We start from the raw sequence: 26497 nt of genomic DNA on the forward strand, positions 1-26497 counted from the left end.
CAGCCACCCGCTAAGATCCCACCACATCAAAACCTGATGCCAAAGGCTGTGCCGAGCAATCACAATTACGAGTTGTGTGCTCGGTGGTACCCAGACACAAGAGGACGTGTTTGGGAAGCCGGAGAAAGAGCAGGCTCCTCTGCGAGCGCACAGATCCCGCGACTTTTATGTCAGCCCTTTAAAATCTGATCAGCATTTTTGTGGTTTAACAATATAGTTTATAAGCTGTTCTCCAGTTTAATCATCACACGTATTTACAGGAAGCAGTAACAGCTACAGCGTATGAATTTCATGATGCTGAAATGATATTGAACAAAGCCTGCAGTAAGCAAGAGCTGAAAGCTGCGCTGTGGAAGGTGCTGGGCTTTAGAGAGGTCTTCCAATTATCCGGGGACAGAGAGGAGAAATCAGAGGGGGTCTCAGAAAGCATATGGTCAGGAACTTCTTTCCTCTAACTTTTGCACAGATAGAGATATATTTATTTCACGTGAAAAACCAGTAACAACTGAAACATGAATGCTCTTAATTTTTGAAGAAAACCTTTTCACAATGAACCTAGGCTCAGTAAATCTGGTGGTTGTAAAAAAAAAAAAAACACAAAACAAAACAAAACAAAACAACTATTCAAAAATTTTCAGAGATAAAGAACAGCCCTTACACATTAATTATCAAAAAACCTCTTTGGACAGAGAAAGATGTCTATCAAAACTAACTTCTGGAGATATTTCAAGTATTCATCCTGACCATCCACAGCCTCCTGACCCCTGCAGAATCAGACCCTGTGCTAGTCCTGTGTTGTTTCTCTGCCACCCATGTGAATGGAAACCAAATCCGAGGCCAGGGCAGCACATCTCCAGCAACATGCCAGGGGCAGTGCGAGCTACCCGAAGGCCAAGAGCAAGCAGCTCTGAATCATCCTGACTCACTCGAACCTGAACTCTTGACCTGCTCCTTGAGTCAGTTCCCCTAGGTGCTGCTCCGGTTCGGGCAGGATGGGCTGCAGCAAGGCACAGAGCAGCACGGAGCGCTCCTGCTCCGGCACATCGCCCCCGTGGGATGCTACGCGCTGCGAGGGGATGGGGATGAGGGAAACAACACCAGGAGCGCCTCACCTGGAAAAGGATCTGCAGGACGCCATGCACGATGCACATCCGCCGTCCCAGGAAGATGAAGAAGGGCACCACCAGCTCGATGAAGTGGTTGAAGAGCGTCTCGAACTGATGGAACCACCACGGCGAGCGGTGCATGAAATAGGCGATGGGGTTGGGCACCGGCTGGGTCTGAAAGATGAACACACGAGGTCAGTCCCCTCCTGCAGCCCAGCATTGAGGCCAGCCATGGTACTGTGCAGCCCCTTTCCCTCCTTCCCCACGCTTGCTTGCAGAACTGTCCCCTGCCTCTGAGCATTTCATTTACAGAAAATTACTTCATCCAGATTTTTTTTTCCATGCAAAACCCAAGAATTCTTAAAGCAATACATCTTTTTTTTAAAAAAACAAGAGTTTTAATTATCTAATTTCTTGACATAACCAGAAAACATTCTTCTCCAATTGCCCCCCTCGTATTTAATACTGCAGTGTTGCACATAGCGCCACGCTGACTGACGTTAAATCACTGCCGAAGTGCTGGAGACCCTGAGAGCAACTGAGCAGATACAGAAACTGAGAAAAAGATTTTCTTGGGGTCACGCAGCAGGTCAAAGAGAGACAGGAATGGAAACCAGATTTCAAAACCTAGGAGATATTCTTTCAAAATGTTTAAATTTGAAATAAATGTGGTGGTAGGGTTGCCTTCCAAAATCATAATTCGGGAGAGGAAAATATAATTCCTCTAAACACGCTATATTGGTTTAAGGTATTTACATGCTGGCCTTGTGACAATATTATTCTTCTATTCGCCTGAAATTTTTTGACGCTGGGAGATCTTCCATCCAGTACAATAAAGCTGCAAATTTTACAAAGAAAACAACCCACGATATGTTAATAACCGCAACCCTGAGAAATGCTGCAATCTAAACAGCGAAGAAAGAAGCTAACAATTCACCTTAGCATGTCTGACGAGCTCGAATTCATTAGTATTGTTTTAAAATTGTGGCAGAAAAACGGAGAGGATGAAGAGGCGAGTTTTAATTGAAGGAGACGCAACACATCTTTAAATTATTTGTAGTTAAATCAAAAATACAAACAAAACAGGGAAAATATTGTACTATGCATGGCAACTGAGCGCGCTTCCACTGCCAAGTCCCACAACTATTGTAATTCCTTATTAGCAAAGCTGGGACTAATAAACTTGTTGCTTTCCATGGGTTTGAGGCTGCTGTAACCCCTTAGGACAGGAGACCGCATCCTTCCTTCCTCGGACAGCGGCACCGGATGGAGCGGTGTCGGGGTCGCGGAGCGCTGCGGGCGCACGGCCAGCGCGGGGGCGGGGGTCAGGGCGCCCCCACCCCGGGGGGGCCGCGGCCCCGCTGCCACCCAGGGCCCTTCCCCGCCGCACGGGAGCTGGTTCGAGTTAATCTGCCCGCGTGACGGCTCTCGAGCGCTCCCAGAACCTGGGGGAGGCTCACCGAGAGGGTTGTTTTTTTTTTTTCATTGGTTTTTTTTTTTTTTTTTTTACCTCGATCCCGAATTGCTGAGAAATGCTTTCATCCTTTCCAGGAAGGCAGGTTGCTTTCTTGGCTTCTTTTACGTAGTTTTTTTCTCCAGTGCGTGAAGCAAAAGTGACCTCGATGAGGTGGCAATCCTACAGGTGGTGACGTTTAGCCCTGCAGCTCAGCCATCCCATCTCCAGTGGGCAGCAGGCTGGGGGCAGCACCAGGACCTGCCCTCGTCCACGTGAGCTGCACTTGCACCCAAAACCATGGAGAAGGGGCTGTGTTACACACACAAGCACGCACGTGCTTGCAGATGCAATTAAACCTCAGGACGTGATCACACCGAGGCGCATCGCACCTCCAGTCCCATGCAGTGGGGATAGAAAGCAACAGAAAGTTTGTGTTTTAGGCTCGTTTGGCTTCTCGTATGGGCTTGCTTGGGAAGAGACCAGCTTGGCAAGATGGATCTAGTGTGTTTTATCTCCCACAGCTGTGCTTTTTAGCTGTGGCCTAATTCATGCCCTGAAGTAGAAAGAGGGAAAAGGAGAAGCAAAGCAAAGAAGAAATCTGGCATGGGTTAATAATTCGCTCCCAGACACGACAGCGTTTTCATCCTTTGCATTACCAGCACTGACATTATCGGGGTGTCAGCAGGGGCAATGCTGCACGACAGGCAAGATAAGCCAAACAGCAAGCATCAGCTCCCACGACTGACAGCCTAAAACAGCGCCAGGCACACCGCAAGTAATGCACGGTTTCTTGGCATTTGTTTTGACAGAGGGAAAGAAATGCCCTCGATAAGAGCACCGCTGGCAATGCAGCCTCCGGGGAGGCTATCGGCGAGGAACCCTTCCTCCCCACCGCCGCGGCCGCTTCTCTGGAGCCTAAACCTCAAAACCAGAGCGCTAGCGGAGTGCCTCGCATGTCTCAGCAACGAGTGGGAAGGCTGCAGGGGGAGGGCGAGGGAGGCGAGCGCTGCGCGTGTGTGTTCCTCCCGATGCCTTCCAGATGCTGCGAGCATGGGCGTAGCGCGGCGCAGGTTTCCCGGGGAGAAAACCGTGTTTACTCGGGAAGGGGTGCTGGGGTTGGAACAAGGAACCACCAGAGCATGGTGTGAAAGCCAGCTGCCCCGGCAGCCCCAGCACAGGCACCTGCCATGCTGCAAAACCCCACTTAGGGCAAAGGGGTGCCCGGCACCCGCTGTCCTAACCACGGGACCTGCGTCACCCCATGCGTGGGCACATTGCTGGGAGCGAAGGGAAACCTGCAGGGTGCAGGCGTGCCGAATGCCTTCCCAGGGCAATTGTTTCCTGCACAAACATCAGTGTCGGAGGCGGTGGTGTCACAGCCCGGGAGGAGGGAAATGCATTCCAGCATCTCTTCACCCGGCTCACTTCACCAGGGATTTTGAGCTTTGCGCTTTGCTTCGCAGCTGCCCTGCGAGGAGAAGCAGCCTAGAAAGCAGCCGGGAGATCCCTTGCATGGAGAACAGTGAAATCTTGGTGAATGTGGATAGAAACACGCAGCTCCAGGTCAGATGCAGCTGAATAAACGAGGCCAAGGACGGTGCACGGGGAACGGAGCAGAGGGGACCCTGCTCAGCGCCGTCTCAGACAAGCCATGTTTCTGGGTACCTCAGTGAATCATAAAGCCTTTTTAAATAAAAAAATGATTAGCAAAAACTGGCTTGAAGTGTCAACGCAAGGTGCAGCATAATAAACCTTCTGCCTGCCTCACACCTCCAGCAGCCAGAGAAAAACTGCGCTGCAAATGTGTTCTGAAATAAGATTGGGGAAAATTAATTCCATAATTCACAGGGCAGATTTGTAACGTGTGACTTCGGGGCGATATTCGGCAGGGGCTGCTTGCGTTGATAAATGAATTCTGGGTTGCCAGCTAAGGCATGTTCTCTGGCTTGTATCTACCAGGTTTTATGAGGGCTGGTAACAGATTCTAAAAATATGCACAATAAACTGTTTTTTCTCCCTAAGGGGTCTATGGTTTAATTATGTTCTTAGTGAGAACCATTAAAGTGCTAAGTACCTGAAGACTCCTAATTTACTAAACTATACGCCACTAAAACCCAACAGAAGGCTATTATACACCAGAGTAAATGCTCTTCTCGGGGACTGTAAATGCACACGGTCCCTCCTCTCAGCCTCCTTACTGGTATGGCATTACATAAACTCCGACAGAGCATTTAATCCGTGTTAGATACCCCATCCCAGCCGAGGGAAATCTCCAAGCTCTCCTACACATGTGCACGAAAACAAGTCCCACATTGTCCTTGAACAACCCGCTGCTCAAACAGGGCTGGGTATTTTATACGTTCACCACGAGCAGAACTCCTGTGCAAGGAACTGCAACTGCAAAGTCAGAGGGTAGGGGAGACACCGTTTTCTCAAGACTACAAACAAGGAGGAGGCCAGAGACATACCACATGAGATCTGTCCCTTGCAATGATGGATTTTTCCCCTCCTTCACTCCCCGGTGACCTGCAGCACGTCTTCCTGAGCCTCTGTTGTCTTTGCTCGCTCGGCTGAGCACTTTAACAGAACAAACTCACAAGGTCTCTTTCAAGAACCAGTAGCGAGTTATGAATGAATCTGTTTCAAAAAGGTGAACAAAACATCCATTATTCTACCTGTTTGTATAAAGTAAAATCAGATTATCTATTGGTTCAGATAACCCGAATTATACTTGGCATTAATATTAAAACAACACTGCGGACAGCCTTTCAAAATATCACCCTGGGCGCCTATTGCAGAAATCTGGCTCTGTGAAAAACAAAGCCAGCCATAAATATCTTACATACTCTAGAGACTATTATTTGCTTGCACTGAAAAGCACCTACTTAAACAAAATACTCGAATGTGAGTGCGTGTAACTGCAGAAAAATCTTGAAAAAGAGAAGGAAATTGAACAACAGCAAATATGAATAAATGGTGAGAACGTGCAACTGCTCCATCCAGAGAACCGGGGCTGGCTTGGCGCAGCAGACACTTGACTAACGGTGTGCAGGCACCAGGGGCTCAGACGATCAAAAGAGAGGAAGTCTTTGGCGCAAAGAGAAAGGCGTGAAGAAGAGCAGTACCCTGGAAAGCCAGGCTGAGAAGTTTTATTAAACGTTTTCCTGAAGGTTTGGGGAAGGTATAGATGAACTGTAAAGCACAGTTCTCCAGCTTCCCTAAGCACTGAGGCATGAACTCATCTTCTCGGCTTCAAAGAGAAGCTCTCAGCTCTCTCGTACTTTGGACCAAAAAAAGAAAAAGGGTTCTCCATTGCGGAGTGTAATCTGATCAACATGATCCAACAGGCTGTTTCTCTGCCAGTCCATTCTGCTTCAGATCTTGACCCTTCCTCCTTACGCATCTGCAGATCAAAGCTCCGCTTTCCAAAACCCGAGCAGAAATGGGCCCGTGCAGAAGAGCAAAAGGCAGCGAGCAGAAGGGAGATAAACTGGGTCCCTCCCAGCTGCTGCTAAGTGTGGGAAGACGCGTGTCTGCAGTGAGGCCGGAGCAGCTCTCGTGATGCACGGTGAGCAGCCACCTCGGCGTGAAACGGGGAGATCACGGAGAGCTGCGGCTTCCCGGCCCGCGAGGCTTTGTGGTGGGCACGCTGCACGCGCGGCCAACTTGATTGATGAACAACAGCGATTTTGCACAAAGGTACACATGTAGGAACGGGTTTAGAAAGGAAATGGAGCAGCAAACTGCTCGGCCTCTTGTGCAAGTCCCAGCTGTAACTTGTGCCGTGTGAATTTTATATTTACATGCATGCACACAGGTCTCCATGTGCATGCTACTGCCATCCTTGAATACACCACAGCTAATAATTTAAAAATAGTTCCTTTGAAACCTTCCAATTATTGATTATTATATTTCCAATCACAATGAAATCACAAGAAAAATTAAAAAGTTGATCCCTTAAAACAAAGACATCTAATGTCAGGGTGGGTTGCAAGGGGTCGGCTCTTCAGTCACACAACATCGAAATAATTAAATCTCGATAGATCTGTTAAAAAGAAAAGTTACCTATATGTTCTTGCTGGGCAGAGCTTCCCTTGTCCAGTCAATAGAAATATTCAGTTCATAGAAAAACATACTGGAATCTGCCTGCTTCAAGACAGCAACCCAAGCCAAGGAGATGTGTGTTTGACTCGGTGCCAGCACGACCATAAAATGTTGGCAATTTAGTAGAGACGTAGTGCCGCGCCACTCTCCCAAAGGACCTAAATAAACTTCAGATGTAGAACATATATTTTTACTTTTTATATATATAAATCTGCTGTTTCATTTTTAACTCCTTTCCCCAGCCTTCCCTCTGTCTAAGGTTTTTCAAAGCTGAAACAGGTCCCTGCTTCTCCCGGCTGAGCGAAGCCTCAGCAATGAAAAGTTAAAAGCATGAAAAATCAGAGAAATGATTCACGTCTGGGCGTTGGGTTTCTTGGGGAACGATGGCTGCACATGTGGCTACAGATGCCAGAGGGAAAAGGGTCTTTGGAGAAAATTCTGCTGTGCAATTTCATGCCTCTGCGTTATAAAGTATCCCGAGGAATTTTGTTGTGTTCACAGAGTTGCACTTGCAAAGTCACCGCGTAGGTGAAACCTTCCTGCCACATCTGTGACATTTAGCTACAAAGCCAAGCTTTGCTCATCATGAGTCAGCCCCCATCTACAGCAGCACGAGCGAGGAGCAGGCTGGCTCCGAGGGCTGTATTTTACCAGGGGTACACGTAAATGACAGATTTTGAATTCCACCAAGCTGGGCGGGGGCAGAAGGATCTATAGCAGCACTGTTTGCTTTTCCAGACTGCACCCTACCTCCTGGTCAGAGCTATCCTCCTCCAATAATAAAGACCACATTTCCACGGCCCACAGCATACCTGTTTATTGACACTGCTCCGACATAGCGTGCCTCCGAGCTGCTTGCTGTATATAGAGTTAATTGTGGATGTATTACAGATTCACCTATTTATTCTGTACATTCTTGGAGGGGTCCAGAGCTAAAATTACACAAGGAACTGCTGAACTGCTCAGGCTATTTATTTGTTCAAAATCCCCTTAAAATAATTAGCGGGGCTGGAACAGACATCTCGGCTCTGGTGGGGGCCAGAAGAAGCTGGTGCTACCAACTGCGGGTCATCACTGCCTCCCCCGTGTCCCCGTTGAGGGAAAATCCAGTTTAGGAACAGCACCAGAGCTGGGTCTGCCAGGTTTAGGAAGCAGACCAGAGGGCACATCTGCAAGAAACAGCAGCTGAGGGTAATAAAAGCTTATCTAGAAGCTCCCATCCCAATGGGAACAGGGCTGAGGCAGGGGGCTGCCCCTCCCCAGATCCTAATCTGTCCCTAAAACCCCATTTTTCCCAGGGAACCACTGTGGAGGGGGCTTCCCTGGTGCATCTCCTGCTCCGGGACTGCCCGGCCCCGCAGCGCGCTCCCGGCCCGAGGCTTTCTGACAGAGCTCACGTTCCCCACGGATCACGAGGCAGGTCACTCACCTATATTTTAAATTGCCATTTAAGAGTATATTGCAAATGTGATCCTTTAATTGGTCACTGTTATGGCTCTCTATTAGAGAAGACAAGTTTTTCCACACAAGGTAAGCCCTTACGAAAGCACTGAAAATGTTTAAAAACAACCCAGGCCTGATATATTTATTATATATTTCTGCATATATAAATAATTTCACAAAAAGGAACGTACTGAGTGGAAACTCCATTTAAAATGTGATCCCAGATGGTGGCAAAGCTCTAAAATTGCAAGGCAACATGTAAAGAAAGATTAACGACCTCAAACAGGCACAAATTTATGAGGTGAAAGCCCCTGTAATCCTAGAGAAAAATGATACCAAACGTTAGACTAGACAGCTAGAAAATACCTCTGCTTAGTTCATGTGGCCTCTGCCATTTTACATTTTCTTTTAGTGTACGTTACTTTGGGGTTCGTTTGGTCTTTTCTCCTGTAGGACAGAGGATGGCTTTGGTCAGGAGCATGCTGGTGGATTTGCCAGCTCCCACCGGGTACCCCTGGTAAATCAGGTGAGGGGCTGCACCTATTCTGTCCTGTGGTCTCTCAAACGGGTTGTGTCCTGTTATGTCCCAAGGATAAACAGCCAAAAGAAGACAAAACAGGGAGCCGGGACACCAAATCAGGCATTTATCATCACTGTGAGACCCCAGGCTCCACCATCCAGTAGAGAGAAGACAGTGGTTAACATTTCCAGCACTAAGGCTCATGCAGTTCCTTATTCTGCCTGAGAATAAAATGTTGTGAAGGAAAGGATCCCAACATTTCATCCTGAGAAGTGTGGGCCATGCTAGAGACCAGCACCTTCCATGCTGCTAACTCCAGCTGGGACCAAATAGGACCTTGTAGGCCCCACAACCCATTTCCTTGAGATCTTTGGCACCTCGAAGATCCCCAGAATCGAAGAGCCACATCACCAGCATAGCCAAATAGCCCAGTGCACATCAAGGATGCAACTGATATGGACAAATTCCCCCAAGAAGGCCTACAAGCTGGGATGGGCTCTCCTTATCCCATGTTAGGCCTTCACCCCTGGGCTATAACGTGTCTAGAGACTGCATTTCGATCCAGTTCCATCCAGGCTTGAGTAATGTGCTCAGCAAAGCTTTACGAAAACATTGCGCTGCGAGATTTTTCAGTGAACTGGGATTTTCTGACCCTTTAAGCAAACAGTTCCTGGCACTCTCTAGCTGATAACACAGCTATGGAATGATATCAAAATTAATGTGTTTTTAAAACACTTTGCAAGTGAAAGGCTACTCGGTCAGCACAGCACAGCAAGACAGCACAGAGCCAGCGCTGCTGTCAGCAGAGATGCTTTGCTGAGCTCACTGCTTACAATCCCGATTATTCCCTGGTTTGCTGTAGCCCCTGGATGCAGCAGAGGAGTGGTGAGCTTTGGACACTGCTCCAGGATGCTGCCTGCTGTGGGAAAGGGAAGAGCTTGACCTGTACCTATCAGGGTAACAGGGACAAAGACACACAAACCAAGAGCTACCACAGGGCTCCTGCCTACTGCCCAACAGCCTCCGAGAGCTCACTTTCAAAGGGCTTTCGGGAGATGTCAGCTAGGACGGAAAAATACCTCGTTGCAGACAGCTGCCCCAGTGCTGCTGCAGTCGCATCCTCGTGCTCACAGACTGCTCAGGAAGAGCCTCTCTGCCCCCACGGCAGCAGCAGCCCTGGCTCTTGGCTGGCTGCAGAGAAGGGATGGTCCTGAAGAAAGAGGACAGCCTCCCGCTCGAACACGAAGGCAGGCAAGACGGGCAGTCTTGCTTTCTCAGCGTGCAGGGCTGGGTGGAGGCCATCGCCCCACAAAGGCTCCATCCGCAGGACGCCAGCGCCGCGGAGGTTGGCGGTTCTCGAGCCCTCCAAAGCCGCTGACTGTGGAGGAAATGCCAGGTCCAACCCTTCTGGAAAGGCAGCCGTTTCTGTGGGTGTCCAGGCTCCAGCCTGGACATTTTTCAAGGGCTCTCAGCTCTGAGTGATCTGCTTCTCCGTGCGCGGCAGCCCCACACTGCGAGGCATTGCCAAACCAGCCAGTGCCCATTTTCCATCCACACTCGAGACCCTTTCTGTACAGAGCGGTCCGTTCTCTCTCGGAGGGGATGTGCTCTGGAGGCCAAATCTGCTGCTTTAGAGAGGGTGCAAGACCATCTTTCCAATGCTATGCCTGCTCTTGAGAGCCCAGGGATTTGGAATTAACCTCCCATTCACCACTCCCATGTGCAGTGCTGCACTGCGGCTGCCTTCCCGAAGGCCTTCATTATTTCATTTTTTTTTTCCTTTTCAAAAGTCCAGTGCTAAAACCAGAATCGTATCTCCTTTAGAGGGCTTTATTTTTTGTGCATGCTCGTAAATATGGCGTTCAGCACCAGGCCAAGGAACACATGGGCAAAATCAGAGGGCGGTGAATGCCAGCAAAGCCCACGGCTCGTGCCTGTGTTTAGATTAGGCAGTTTGGCGGCCTGGACGTTTACAGGATTGTTTTTTTTTTTCTTCATGCAGGAGAGTTACAACCAGAGACAAACAGTGGGATCTTTCATAAAATGTGTTCACAAAGGGTAAATTGTGCCATTAGGAACTCGCTACCTGGATGGTCATTTGAATTCTCCGAACTGGAACACCACGTCGCTCCACGCCAAATCAAACTCAAGGGGAAGGAGGGGAAACTAAGAGTCACAGGCTGTCTAGTTTAACTTTCCAACTACACCAGAGAGAGAGAGAGAGAGAGAGAGAGCTGAACATCATCTGCTTCAAGTAAGGACATTTAAACCAACCACCTGGTTTGAGCAGTCGCTATTATAAATGAAATATCCCAGCAGTGAAAGGGGCTGAGTAAAAGGTGCCCTTGTGCTGGTTAGTTCTACGAGTCACCTGGGCATTACTGAAAAGACTAAAAGCCATGTCAGAAAAGAGGAAAGTTATGTAAAATTTAACTTTCACATTAAAATGAAACAAAAAATACTCTCAAGAGATTTCAGATAAAAAGCACACTGGACTTCAACCCTCATCTGGGTTGAAGACTTAAACTGTTTGTGCAGTGACTGGCAATCACACCGCTCAGATGTTTTTTGCAAGGCTGGAAAGGGTGAAGATGGTCAGCTCCCATCCTCATGGATCAATGTCCAGAGAACTGCAATGTCTTCTTGTAATGCAAATAACGTAACTGAAAACAGTGCTTCCAAATAATAATAATAAAAAAGAAACTGATCCTTCACTCCATTAGAAGTGCAAAAATGCATGGCTATCATTAAGGAAATGTATGTTTTGCCTAGCAGTTCCACAAAGCCTTTGAATAACCCTGGTGTGGGATTTCTTGCAGTAACATCAGCAAAGTCTGCTTCTCTATGCTCCCATCATTGTAGCAGCTAACACCCAAAAGGCAAGCAAGAAACCAGATTAATAAATTCTTTTTTCTTTAGCATTTAGCACGAAAGGCAGAATTGAAAATAAAAGTCCCTGAGACTTGAGAAAGCCCAGGTATGGAGCCACTCTCCTGTTCTGTACTGAAAAGTACACCCAAGTACATCCCTCTGCAGACAGAAGACATCTCTGCTCCTTAGGACTGTTGCTTCAGATATTGAAACAGAGATTTCTAATACATATTCTCATCTTGTTTTGTGTCTTCTGCAATCCCATTTTTCAACAGTAATGCCTGACATCTCTGCCACATTACTTTCCAATTTATTGACATGCTTATAGTGAATATTTAGTTTATTTTTTTATTATTATTATTTTTTTTAAACCCAAAATGAATATGACATTTCAATCCAAATTGATAAAGTAACTTGTGGCATAGTGTATTCCCATTTTCCTCTAGAAACGACATGAGCATATACACTAGGATAACTCTGCCCATTCCAGTCCATTGGTATTTTAGAAACTTAACTATTTTTGGAGAGCTGAAGTTGTACAGCTCTTGGATACACTGCAAACAGGCCAAGGAATGAAAATAATCCCTTTGTTTCCTAGGGAAGAAAAGAAAAACAAAATCTGCCAAAGTCTGGAAACCAGAAAGTGTCACCTTCTGCATTAGCAACTATTTATCAAGACAGGAGAAACAAGAAGCTGGTCTGAAGATGCAGCCAAAGGCTCAGCAAATCTACCTCTGTTTTAAGGTCTCTCCCTAGTAACAATGGCTGTAGACTGAAAGAGTTTAGGACAAATAAAACTATTTACAAGGAAAACCCTTTGCCACGAGGAGCTGGTGCATGAACTCCTGAAAGAGTTGGGTGAATCCCGCCGCCAGCTCTGCTCTCCTGGCAATGAGCCGCACCTCTGTGGTCATTAAGCAGCACATTTTCTTCTCTGGAAACAATTCTAATTATTTTAAGGGTTAAAATAGTGACTTTTTGCAAAGGCATGCCCATTTGCTAGGAAGTGATAGACACACATTGTGAAACTGATAGAAAACTGAAAATCTGCAAAAGGCAGGGAACGGGCATCTTCGGGCACATACAAGCTATTTGTTACAAATGTCCTCATCCTGCTCAAGGCCTTCCTTGGGTAAAAATAATAATTACCTGTATTTCTAAGCACAATTTAGGAGTGGAAAGTTCTACAGCACGTTGTTAACAGCTCTGGGGGTTTACCTTCTGGCACAGGAGTGGAGCAGCCTTTGAGCAGCCCATGCTGGAGCCGCTTGCTGGTGGGGAGCACAACGCGCCCAGTGCACCGCCCGCATGGCTCAGCACTCAAATCTTTCTGCCTTGAGCCCTGTGAAGCTTTGCACTTGGGTAATCGCCTTGCTTATTTTGTAAGTGCAGCTTGTTTCTAGGCTTTTCTAAAAAAAAAATAATAAAAAATCCTGTAGACAAATAAATTCCACCCAATAAACGTGTCACTCCGCTATCCCCACGGACGTAATAATGCCCTCACACTTGTCCTGCATTGGAGGGCTTACAAGTCATCGTTACAAATAAGAATGTGCTCCCAAGCCAAACGCCTCATTTCTAATAAAGCCTTTTACCTCCTTTCCTAATGACAACGGACGTCCCAAAGCACGAGCCCGGAGCCCACGTAGGGGCAGGACGGGAGCCACGGGGTTGTGCTTGGACAGGCCACGACCCCATGCTTGGACAAGGACCCGGGCAAGCTCCCGGCTACCCAAGGAGCTGCTTTTTGGGGCATCCTCCCTCCGTCTCCATCCTTTTAGCACAGTCACCCCCTCCCACTGTGGCTCCCGTTTATTCCCCACCACCAGCACTGGCCCCGAGCCCCCCGGGAGCGACACGCGCCGGCCCCGAACAGCGCGCGCATTGAGGCCGCGGGGTGGGGGGAGCGTTTGTCTGATGAAGTTAGGTTCTCGCGGGGTATTTAATATTCCCCGTCATGCAGGCCTGTTTCTCCTTGAGTCTGCCTGTCAGTTAAGCCCGGGGATGTTTATTTTAACGGCCACTTGTGGTCAAGGCTGGTGCCAGTTGTACGGCATCGGTTACGCAGATTTAACACTGGGGACTCGGCCCCCGGGTCCCAGAGCACGTCAGGCAGCCAGGGCCGCCCCGTCCTAATGTAAAACAACTGAACCCTTCCAGCGGCCCTGCTCGGGCTTTAACCCTTGCCAGGCTCTGCCCGGCTGCCTCTACAGCCCCGTCCCAGCCCAGCCCCAGAAGTTGGGTTCCCCCCTCTGGCACCAAAAACCCTCGCTGGCAGCTGGCAGCAAAGAAGTTCTGACGAGGCCAAGGCTGCAAGGAGGAACGGAAAATGTATCTGGATGCTGAAGGATGCAGCACTTTTTTCTGGGGGAAAGGAGAGGGTTTTTGTCACCTTTATTGTTTATCTTTACCCCCATGGCACAGACCTGCTGGTAGTGATGCCCTGCAGCAAGCCCCTTCCCCGCCCGTGCCTACGCGCAAGCTGGGAGGATGCTCAAATGTTAAATAAACCGTGGCCCGCAGCAAAATTATGCATCATTTTTGATCGTCTGGACTGTCTCCAAGATGCTAATCAGCCCCAGATTAAGTCATCAACCAAACTGATGAGCAATCACATTTTGTCAGTACAGCTGGACATCATTACTTGGGAGCTGATCTTTCACCGGCGAGGGAAGACAGATTTTTCCCGTTGATCAAACTGCACGAGAGGAAAATGGGGATGGCAGAGGACCTGTGCCCAGTGGCCGTGGTCTCTTCCCTCCAGCAGCCCCAGCTCTCTGCCTGATGTGCATCCCCTAAATTTGCCTCGTACCACCTCAACGCTGCCTTTTGCTGGGCTCATGCCGCAGCACAGGTCTGTATCCAGTGGCAAGTGAGCATTGGGGGTCCAGAATTAAGCACGTGCTGAAGTTTCACTGGATTACTGCACATGTCAAGAGGCAAATATGCTTCCCATGGAGAAACATCAGCCCGTTGAAGTGCTTTAGCTTGATGATCACAGATATCATTAATAACTGTGCAGGACAATAATTAACAGAAACCCGCTAATGGAGAAGCGCAGTGGAAATCCACAACATTTCTAAGGGCTGCAATGCTCAAATCCCAAGTTCATTTGTCGAGAATTTGTTAATGGAACAGATTCAAGTCTTGTTCACGATGTAACCCCGCCAGGTATGCTGAGTAGTGAGATTGGAGAGCTGAAGCCTACCCAGTCAATAATTTAAAACTGGAAAAGAAGAATGTATCTAATAAGGAGATATAAAATAAGCCTGAATATGCCAGTTCAAAATACTCAACCTGAATTTCTTGCTCTAAAAACAATTAAATATGAACAAACATATGAATGCTAGCAATATTAAGAGAAGAACTTTTTTAAATGTGTATTTCAGTACAGATCAAGATGAAACAAACTGACCAGAGTTGCTATCAGGGAATTCACTCTTCTTACAGATCTCAGAAATGGATAACACAGCGCCATGTCTTCAAACAACTCCTTCCCTGTGGTTTCCTCATCTGCGTCAATTTTTCCATAACCAACACGCTGCACACTTTATTAGGCCATGCCGAGATATTAGAGGGCTTCGCCTCCTCCAGGCTCTGCCAGTGCCAGCGCACATCTGGCTGCCACACGTAGGCGAGCGCTCAGCCACCCCGGGCCCGTTCCTCCGTCGAGAACGTTTATTATTTTAAAAGCGATGATCTTAATAGAAAGACAAAGAGGTGAGAACATAACTCGCCGAGTGGAGCTGAAAATCTCCCATGTTTTATTATGTATGTGGCCACGGTGTGCGAGTGGGGACCTTCCTCCAGCAGCTCCACACACCGAAGGGTGCTCACCCTCACGCGGAGCAGGAACGAACGCCTGCCCGAGGCAATTCCTTGCTGCCTTGGCCAGACCCGGGGCTGGCACCCTCCTCATTCCTGTAATGAACACGCCACTGCTAATCCTTACATTTTCAGACCACTGCATTTGTAATGCCTCTATCAGCTTCTGGAAGCGGATAGAGAATTATATAGAAATACGAGCAAAGAAATGAAAATAAAGCCCTACAAAACACCCAGCAAAGCTCCTCCTGCCGTCCCCATGTGCTTTCATTTAAACCTGAGATAAAGTGCTGTGATATCCCAACAAATTTATTCCATTTTGCCATTAATCTTGTGAGCAAAATGGTCAAAAGCATTTTCTGCAATGCCAGCATGCTGAGCTTCTGCAACAATGATATCAGAATTTCCCAAATAAGAGCAAGCTCTCCAGCTTTTCCCGAGCCTGCTAACGCCCTGTGCGAGCAGGGGCTGGGCCAGGCGACTGCCAAACTCCCTCCCAGCTCAGTATGAATAAAAGTCCTGAAACACGTGCTTTTTTGTGCTTTGCTGGATTTTGAGGTGTTCCAGGGTGGCCACTGGCAAGTCCCCTGAAATTCTGGGACAAGATCTCCTGTGTGAGGGTGCCGGGTTACCTGAAAGTGCACACACCTGCAAAGGCATCTGCAGCTCACGCAGGCGTACAAAGAAAGGGGGGGGATGAAGCTGAAGTTACACTTTCAGCCCAGCAGCACAATGCCAGAGGGTGGGACAACGTCAATGCTCGCAACTTCTTTTGAATTTGTTCTTCTGAACATGAGATGGAAAGTGTCCGTCTCAGAGCAGGTGAGCAAGGCTTGCTTTAGACACTGCAGAAGAGAGCTGAGACTTTGCTGAGCCGCACACAACGAAAAGCTGCACAGATGAAACAGGAACGCAAGCTCAGACGCTTTATAATAAAGCGCTGGGAACACGATGGCAAAGCTGCACTGTGTTAAAATTCAACACTAATTTAAAATCTTGTTCCTTAGTGCAAAAGCTGGAAACGTGCCCAAGTGAACGGCGGAGGGAAAAAATAATAACCAGACCAATTGTATATTTCTCCTAGAAATTCCATGTCATAACGTACCTCGCGACTTACACTTGCAGGGTCCAATTTCAATAAATCAACACAGCGTGCAGAGTAACAGTAGCACAAGTCTCTCTCTCTTTCCATAATACACCCAGGTAAAATCACCGTGAAGCGAAGAACAAAATGCCCATTCTTTCTGGTGCTTGGCAGGGGGACAAATTACTTTCTGCACCTCTCTGTGTTGAAGGACTAGTTATTAAATACAGTCTGAGCTGCCTTTCCAGCTGTACTTAAATCAAGGACAAAATAAAGCTAACGCAACTGTCCACAAGAAATCCAGAGCGAAAGAGCAACGCTGAGATGAGGCCACCCCCACACAACACGTCTCTGCCTACCCAAGAATTTAAATAATCCTGATTTGCAATGCAGAGCGAAGCCATGCAGCTCCGTTGTACAAAGCCACTCACCGCTGCCCAGAACTGCGCACAAGCGTGCAACGTGCCACGCTTGTTGTCACTAACCCTGCCTACAATTTACGATTATTCCCAACACCACAGCACGGCCACGAGAACACCACTGGCAAGAGCAAACAAGAAGGTGAGAGTGAGCTCAGAGCTGTCCCGTTTGGTCGTGCCACGTGTGTTTGCGCACGGAAAGCGGTGGTTTTGTTTGTGCAGCAGTTTGGCCATGTCTGGGACCTGATCGCACTGAATGCTGAAGCGATGGATCAGAGCAGAAAGCCTGGTACAGATGTTTTATAAGCTAAGAGAGGAACGAAGCACAAAAAAGTGACGTGCCTAAGAGGATGTATTAACAGCACTATCAGAGGAACAGGAGAGGGGTCTGCGAGCTCCCTGGTCCTCCCCTCTCCACCGCCTCTCCCATAATGACATTTCATGCCACTTGTGCTATGCATCATTTTACATTTCCTTGATAATCCCTCCTCCTGGCGAGCACAGCTATGTTACAGGACAGCACCAGGAGCTGCATCTCAAGCCAGGCCGTACGGCGGCGCAGGATGGAGCCACACAACTAGCAGCTCCTCCAGCCCAAAGGGAGACGAAAGCACAGCCCGAACCGAGGCACCTCCCTGTGCAGCCCCAAATCGGTTCACAAAAGCAGAGGAGAGGAAGAGCCAGGTCTTGCAGCCTGCCCCTTCTTTTCTAGCTCAGTGCCAAGAAGCTCATGGTGAGCTGGAGGGAGCAGAAAGCAATTTTCAGTTTTTCTGAAGAGACTCCTAAAACAAAGATTTCCTCTTTTTTTTTTTTTTTTTTTTCCCTCCATTTTTTTTCTGCAAGTCTTTTGGCACACAGGCTTTGTAAAGAGCAAAAAAAAAAAGTCCTTATCTATCGAAGTGCAGTACAGTATCAGCACACCCAGAACGCCCTGCACTGCCCTGGAAGCCTCTCCTGGGAGCTGCAGGAGCAGCAAGGGATGCCCCACACTGGTTACCCCACATGCTGCTGAAAGCCAGCTGTGAAAAACAAAGATTTTAGGATCAGACTCTACCATAAGAAGAGCTGTCAAATGAAATAAACCCACAGCCTTGTTGTTTTGGGGGGCACCAGAAATCAGTGTGCCATACAAAGGTAATTTGGCTTTTCCATTACTTTCTTCAGCATTTCTGCACAGAGGCAAACTTTCCCCGAATAACCCCTCAACTATTTGTTGTTATTAAATTACATCTTTAGCTTGCCACATAAAACACCTCTGAGACTTTGTGCCTTCCATAAAATATGTAAAAAGTAAGCTTCTCGCCCACACAAGCAGCTCAGTGCATTAGAAGTATGCAGCAACGCAAGAAGAAGAGAGTTGCAAGGACCTATGTATTATTGATTAACACATTTCCAAGTCGATGCTCTAATTAAAGTAAAATTTACAAATAAGTAAGCTAGGAAGTAAAACTCTCTATACATTTTAATGGCAAGTGCTGTTTTAGTTCTTCATAGCCAACAATTTCCTTCCATATTTGGGGGAAAATTAGTTAGGAACTGCAACCTCTTAATCACAGAGACCAGGTACAAGCTCACAAAGGATGAACTGGGACCACTTTTGTACTGAAAAGGCTTTTCAATCTGTCACTGTCTTTCAGCAGATGTGCCTAGGACGTGAATGCGGACGAGCTCTCTCCATCCCTGCCCCTCCGACGATGCCCCCGTGCTCAACCATTCTTTTCCACTTCCTCGCCTCGCTGCCAGCGTAGGCATCAAAACTACCCAAATCGGTTTCTCCATATAAACAGTACTGTGGTTGATTATTTGAAGGCAATCCCATGTGAGTAAAGAAATAAAACAGAATTTTTCAGTTAATGAATAATAAAAAGACTCGATAGTCTTATCCCAGAGCAGAAGTTCTCAATACGTGGCACACAAGAAATATATTTCTGAGGTTCCCTACCTAAGTAAGAGCTGTTGTATGTACATAAACTGCTCCTTAGCTAAGAGAGTACCAAACTGGTCCACATTTAGTCCACTGCTACATCCCCTTCTGCACACACACAGCCAGGGTGCTTTGCAAGTTAATTCAGTCACTGACCCATCAGTCTTGGCTTCTAGAAATGCATCATCCCAGCTGTAAAGGAACAAGAATTTATTCACAATCTGATTTCCAAGACAATTTGGGTGCCTGGACACTCAAGAGTCTCACTAAAAAATATAAAAAAATCAATGACCTCCTCTTGTAAGCTCTGAGGGGAAAAGCAAAGAGCACCTAACAGTCCAAATTATTTTAAGATGTGGACGAATTAATAAATACAGACAAACAAGCCCAGGAAAGGAGAGGAGCAGGGGTAAATCAGTGCTCGAAGGACTCCTTCCCCAGGCTCCCCAGGCAGGTCACAAAGACGCTAGCAAGAATGTGAAAATTATGCCCGTGTTGTTATTCTGGTTGCATTTAAAGAGAGCTCCGAATTATTAGGGACCTCTTTGTGCAGAGCGTGCCAATAGGTGTCAGCTTGCAGCAAGGAGACCGGGAGCCTAGCGCAGCCCGAGGCGGCCCTGAATGGGGCAATGTTTTCTGCTCGCCCCAACGCCGTGCCCGCTGCGAGCGGCGCGCGCTGTTATTGTAAGGAACCGGATCCCTCCGCTCTGCCCGCCCTGCGACGGCTTTAACGAGTGTGGTTCCCGGTGGAGATGGAAAAACTAACATCGGCTGCTGCTCCTGGGAGGAAAACGGACTCCTGCAAAAAAAAAAAAAAAATAAAATCCAGGCGGCTCTCAGGAGGTGCGGGGTGGCTATGAGGATAGGAGGGGCTTTGTACCCAGCCCGCGGTGAGGACCCACACGGACCACGGCCCCGTCTTCTGCAACCACATCAGTACCACTTTTGCCGTGTCACACAAGCACATCACCATATTCTGTGAGTTTATGTGCTGTTGGTGTTATGATGCTAACGTTCCTGGAATCTCCTGCTGGTACCCACCGCTGCCACTACCAGGGACCCTGGGTGTGCTGCAGCCGGCTTGCTGCTAGCAGCCTTTCCTCCCCCAAATTCAGCTTTTCCAAATAAACTTGCTGCTCTGATAAATGGCCCATTTGCACTACCAAAATGGAAAAGGCTAGGAAGGTGGGATGGAGTTGAGAAACGTCTTGTATTTCCTGGCACTTTCTGAATCAACAATCTCATATTTGCCTCAGCAGAGCCATGGCTATTTGCTGCCTTGCTTGTCACCGTGCCACGTCTAGAGCAGAACAGAAAATTTTGGGAGGGGAGATAATGAAATACACAAGTCAACAACAAAAAGCCTTGGCTGTGGGCTTGGCTGCCAGGAATTATCACAAACAACTTCTAGCTCTGGTTTGCTGTGGACGAGACTCAACGCAGCAGTCTCTTACCCGACTGCCAAATGTCAGTGGATGATGGCAATCGCCACGGCACTCAGCGTCACAAAAGAGGGGCCCCAGAGCTTCCAGGAGAGCCAGCAGAACCTCCAGGCTACTGTACATGGCAATCTACCTCAGGGGCTGAGCTCTTGGCCAAGAAGAGGATGAAGAAACAGCATTCACCACCTCGAAGCCGCGTGGATGGCAGGAACAAATGTACCAGTGCAGACTCATTCCTGCTTTTAACCAGCAAGTTTGTTATTGCTCACCGCTCAAAGAGGGGGGAAAAACTGCCCAGAGACGTGCTGGACCACGTGGTGTTTGCAATGAGGTGACAGAAACCCAACTGGAAGTGCAGGCAAACCTTCCAGCGAGGGCCTCCTGAGTGTTTTGCCAGCAACATTTTGGGTGGCCCGTGTGAGGAAGGAGACATCAGGACAGCTCCCGCAGCCAGCTGCGAGTGCTGGGTGCCAGGAGGAGGGCGCCCGCGGCTCTGGCAGTCTGAGAAACCCCTCGCAGAGGACACTGCCGAAACACGAGCCACAGCCAAGGACCTCCAGGGAGCAAGGATCCTTCTGGCTGGAGCGGGCGAGCACAAGGAGGGTGATGGAGAGCAGCCTGGAGGAAGCGGAGGGGGAGGCAGGGAACCAGGCTGAGGGGCAGCAGGAGCAGCAGGCGGGTGGGGGGCCACCTCCCCCTGAGCAGTGCTGTGTTTTCATCAGCCTGCTAGAGTGAAGAGGCTGTAAGAGACTCAGGGTTGGTCTGAACAAGGCCTGAATGGCGTGGTCGGGTGGGATAAGGCCGGAGGGGCACCGTGAGCGAGGCAGAGCATGGGGAGCCCACGGAGGAGGTGAGCTGGTCCCGGGTGTGGGGCCAGGTCAGGTTGGGGTGGGATTCACAGGTGAGATGGCCTGGTAGAGCTGGATGGGGGATCAAATCCAGTTCTAGGAAAGGGAACCAAGGGCCAAAAAAGCAAAGGGTTTCCCAGAGCCAGCTGGCCTGAGATCAGAGCCAACACGGGCCTCAATGGCCGTCCAGTTCCTCTGGTGCAAATCTCCTACCTCATGGCTGCAATCCAGGTCCTGCAGAGCTAACGAAGCAATAACTTTTTCCAAAAACAAGAAACGTCGAGAACACCAGTGTACAGGGCTGCTGGAGACAGAGGCGAAAGGCGATGGCTTGGAAGGAGCAGCAGCCATGGGCACCAAGCGCTTCTGCTCGCTGCTCCTGCCCAAGGTCTGCTTTGTCCTACCAGCACCAGGTTCTACAAGCAACAGTACAATCTGAGTTTCATCCCTCATGGCTTCTCAGTAATAAAAATTATAGCGTCCGAGTGAAAATTATGAAAGCCTGTCAAGCAGTCAGGGTGTAAACCCCCCAAAAGTGCTCCCAGCTCCTGCTGCAGCCACTCAGCAACCTCTACAAGCAACATCATCCTGCTCTTCCAGAAGGGTTTCAACATTTTCTTAGCTGTTGATGGTGTTTATCAGGCAACCCTCAGTGCAGGGTAGTGTATCTGCTACTTAAGTGAAGAATGGTAAATGAGTAATAGCAGGAAGGATTACTGAAAGTAATTCAGAAAAACTCTGAAAAAATTTGCATGAGTACAAATGAAATTTTCATAGATGTTCAGAAGAACAAAGAAAAAAATCACCACTTATAACTAATTTCTAAGCACATTACATTAATGCATTATTATATTAATCCATGATTATTAAAGCAATATGAATCTTTTAGCTTACGATATTTCTAAGTGCCATGAGGTGGAGGAGGAAGGCAGGGCTTGCACATCAGGGAAAATGCCCTTCCACGGGGGAGAACCTGGGCTCCCCACTCCCACCAGTGTGCACGCACAACGTGGGTCATGGCTAACTGTGGGATTGTTCCACGGCACGGTGATGGGGTGCGGCAGGAGCCTGCGTGCTTGGTGGGGTGAGGAGTTGTGCTGGTGGGAGCAGGAGCAGGAGGCAGCCGGGAGTGGGCTCCCGCAGAGGGCAGCAGCAGCCCTGCGCGGTGCCGTGCGCTTCAGCAGGGCCCTGAGGCTGGGGGTTTGTCACAGGCTGGCAGCAACTCTGCTTCAAGGAAACTACAGGGAAGTGTAACCCAAAAAAAAAAAAAAAAAAAAAAAAAAAAAAAAAAGTTCCTTTCCCCTGAAAATGCTGGGAAACAACTTTGAGGCTGCTACTGCATCCCTTGGATTTAGAGTGCATCTGCCAATATCGTGTAGAAGCACACGCACAGAATTTATTTAGAGAGGAATTATAGAACTTAGAGAAGTGTACAGCTATGCATGGATGGCAGACTTCAGATGCTCGTGTTTCAGGAAGGGCTCAGCTGCACCTTCTGACGCTTCAGACTGCAAGGCAGACTGGCTGAGAGGCTCAGCATCTGAATGCCTTTTGGCACTACTTCCTCGCCATGGTCACTACTCAGGATGCTGCACCATGCATGGGGCATTTTGATCTATTGGCTCAAATCCAATTAAAAAAAATCAGACCAAATATCAGGCCACTATTGTACTTGACTTTTTACCAAAATACACATTTCTGGTGTAAAACTGAAGTCAACCTAACATTCCCTGTTAAAATCAATATCACGGTGATATTAACACTGAATTCTGAAGATGACATTTTTAATTACAATTATTTTTGATAAAAGCTTTCTGCTATGTTTTTCTTATGAAATTTTTCAGAATCTCTAGGAACGACAACTAAGCAAGGACGATGCCCAAGAAATACAGACCAGTGCAACAGTAGCAGTAATTCACTTGCTGGTGAACCAGGAGTCGCCAGGGAAAGGGTTAATTCTAACAACGTTCGAGCTTTATTGTGTGCACAGCCGGAATTAGCTTACACTACAAAATGAAACACCGTGAAACCTGTACTGCATTAAGGTTAGTGGAACTACATAATAATTTATGAACTGGACTATGGTTTACACCACAGACAAACAATCACTAAGCAGGAGGTCTTAGGAAGCTGAAGGTTAAAGGTGATTGCATATTACCTGAACTTCCCTTCAATAACTCAACACATGACTATTAGCCTGGTTTATCTGGCTCTATTAAGAAGAGCCGATGAAAACTTTTAATCTAATTCCAAATGGCTCCAGGCACTAGGTAGATATTAGCTTGTTTTGTTGGGAGCTCTGGAATAAAACAAGAACCGGGGAGCTCTGTACCCAGCCATTGCCAGCACCCAAAGGCTGTGCCACGGTCAAACCAGGCAAAATTGGCTTTTGGCACTAGAAGCTGTTACTGCTCTGGAAGTTTAATTGTGCTGATGCTTTTCTTTGCTTATGAACATTGTTCAAAGTGGTGTCACTCCTCCTGTTACCCATCCACCATTGGACATGTCCCATTGCCCAGCTCACCCCAAAGAGCCCTTGGTTAGAGGTGGTGGAAGGAAAGCCCGCTCCAAAAGCACCACCAGCTCACAACATGAGACAAATTACCTTGCAGGGTTGCACCCTAGGCCAGGACACCCAAATCCCACATACCCCCCGCTGCCCCCTGCCTGCCCTTGCTGCTTGCGGGGTGAAGGAAGCAAGCGCCCGACACTGAGCGACTCGGCACGCTTTGCCCCAAAATAGCATGGCTTGGGCTGACAATAAACAGTGACCTTACAGTCCTGCCAACAAAGTTTCCGAAAATAATCCTTTCATGGGTTTTATGTGATAGCAGCTGTAAGCATTTCAAAGCATTAACAGAGAGCTTTTTTCCCCGTCCCTTTTCAGCTTGGCAATGCTACAATTAAACAATAGGGTTTACTTCTGGAGTAAAAGCTCTATTACATGGCTACTGGTTTTTTACTTTTCTTATTTGTTCTACTGCAGTGCCTGCAGGTCTGAAACAAAGCCCAGGCCCTGCCCCAAAGGGTTTATGCTCTAAATAGACTCCACGAAGGCCACAGTCCCTACAGCTCCAGCCCTGGTGACCGCTGTTTTCTCCCTCAGGGACGTACCTGGAACGCAGCAGTCACACGTATCAGGAGGGACCAGGCTGTAGGCAGTAGGGGACCAAGCCAGGCAGGTAGGAGATGCACAAAAAGCAGAAGCTTTGGTGCTGGGAATAACCACGTCACCACGCTGTGTGGTGTCTAGGGTACTCACCGGTCCATTGTGCCAACGTACACACCGCTGCGTATTCACTGCTGCTGCTCTACAGCAAGGGTTAATGCCAGGGCTGCAGGGATGTGGCTGCAGAGAGAAGCAGCTTAGGGAATATCCAAACCCTGCCCGGCGACTGAGCTGGGAAGCTGGCTCCGTCTGTCTCACACCTTAGGTCCCAGGGGCAGAGGTGATGAACAAGCTGCAGAACCTGAGCGGCGAGCATCACCATGGGGAGAAGGGAAAGGATCAGACAAACCAGTGGGAACATCTCCTTGGTGTGGTGACCTATCTGCCCTACAACCAAAAAGCTGTGTGTGCTTCTCTGTTCATCAGAGGAGAAGCAGTGCCTCTCTCCCCTCTGGTATGAGGGCCATTGAATTTAGCACGTTTTACGCAGCACTCAGCGTACCTCAAACACATTCAGTCTCCCTGCTCCAGGACATCACAATACATCACTTTTTAACAAACGAGGATGGAATTAGCCCAACGCATCACCATCCTCTCTATGTCCAGCTACTTAGTGCGTGCATATGTGCGTGTGTATTGAAAGAAAATAAACAGCAACAAAATGGAAATCCTGGAAACGGATTATTTATGTATTTGCACTGCAAAGTCAGAGGCACCTACCGCCTTAGAGCCTCTCTGAAGCAACTGTTTAAGAACAAATTTGGGATGTTTAAGTAACTTCTAAGAGAAATAAACAGTGTGGGCCCAAAGCTGAGTGAAAATATTGAGTAATCACCCAAACCTGTCAAATCAAATGTAACAGATGAAAGGCCTTCAAGATAGTGACTGCACATTCTCAGGGTTGCTTGGTCTACACTTCAGCCCGGCAGATTATTTACCTTTCCAGCCAAATCCATCATCCCCCTGACATTCCCAGCAAACACAAACAAGGGAACCCTGCTTTGTTGCTGAGGTATGGAGAGAGCAATAACAACCCTGGCTGACTTCAGAGGAAGGCAGATAAGCGAGCCCCTACCTGCTCCAGCCCCGCGCCGGTAGCTCCCCTGCACGTGACACTTTCCAAACAGGTCAGGAGAATGGGAACCAAGAAGCAAGGACAAACTGCTCTGTCAGCCTCCGGCCGCACCTGACATAACACAGCCTTTCCTTGTCCCTAGGACAGTAAATAGCCTTTGATCAGGGCAGCTCTCCCACCCGCACAGGCACCTGCGAGTGCCCCGGGCCTTGGCGCCCCAGCAAGCAGGGGGAGATGCAGGATGGGGCTGCTGGCAAACCAAACCCTCTGGGCTCTGCAATCCCCCGGAGATCTTCCCGGTCAGGATGGCACAGACAGGGCAGAGGCAGCAGGAGAAGGAGGTATTTTGTTCACCCCCTCACCCTTTGCCAGCGCAAACACATCCCATTGCCCCATCCCAGACAGGAGAGGAACGGCACCAACATTAGCATCCTGTTCAAACAGCGGGAGGCCACCTAAATTTGGATTAACCCATGCTACTAGTTAGCCCAAGTCTACTTATAGCCTTATTTGCTTGGTTTGCAGGCCAGGAAGACGAGGACAAGGGGGTCAGCTGTCTGCAGCCCCAGGGGACCTGCACCTCGGGTGACCGTGGTGGTCCCTGGGGTACTCAGCTCCCATGGCTTGTGGGATCCCTGCTGACCTCTGAGCCCAGTGCTGGCACCCTGAGCCCCTCGGTGATCTCAGGAGGCACTGGGGGTCAGAGACAGGAAGCAAATGAGGGAATTGGCCAGAGCACCCCATATTTCCATTTTTATATTTTAAAATATAAAGCTCCGTGCTTAAAACAGACCTAACCCTAAAGGGCACGTGTATTTTTAATTTAATAACTAGTCTCGCAGGTATAAACAAGATGGAAAAGGCAAGGGAGGTCTTCAGCTGCTTTTCCTTACAAACAACTTCGTAAGTCTCCAAACATCCCCCCCCACCCTGTGCTGTTGACAAAATATTATTTATATTTATTTGCGTGCGTGTGCTGGAGCTCAGGGGAGGAGCAGCTCCTGTGGGAGGAATGGGGGAAGCAGCGAGCCCAGCGCCCTGCCTGATAACAGCAGGCTTTCCATCGGGGAGACGCAGACTGGCCTGCAAAAAGCAGCCCTGCTCACCGTGGGGGGGACAAATGTTGTGGTAGGAATGATATCCACAGCACGGATGTGCAGATGCCTCTGATCCTGACCCCAGGCACACGCTGAAGGCAATCCTGTAAAAGA

The 26497-nt window shown here is 48.4% G+C and overlaps 1 protein-coding gene across 1 annotated transcript in view; it reads right to left on the reverse strand.

Moving 5' to 3' along the window:
* The window catches only part of LMF1 (lipase maturation factor 1), a 185193-nt gene that overhangs the window by 62561 nt on the left and 96135 nt on the right, over positions 1–26497 (reverse strand). Inside the window, exon 5 of the mRNA XM_032197862.1 lies at positions 1113–1280. Within this exon, the coding sequence (XP_032053753.1) occupies positions 1113–1280 (168 nt within the window). The remainder of the gene's footprint in view (positions 1–1112; positions 1281–26497) is intronic.

This window comes from Aythya fuligula, chromosome 15, assembly GCF_009819795.1.
Source record: "Aythya fuligula isolate bAytFul2 chromosome 15, bAytFul2.pri, whole genome shotgun sequence".
Lineage (NCBI taxonomy): Eukaryota > Metazoa > Chordata > Aves > Anseriformes > Anatidae > Aythya > Aythya fuligula.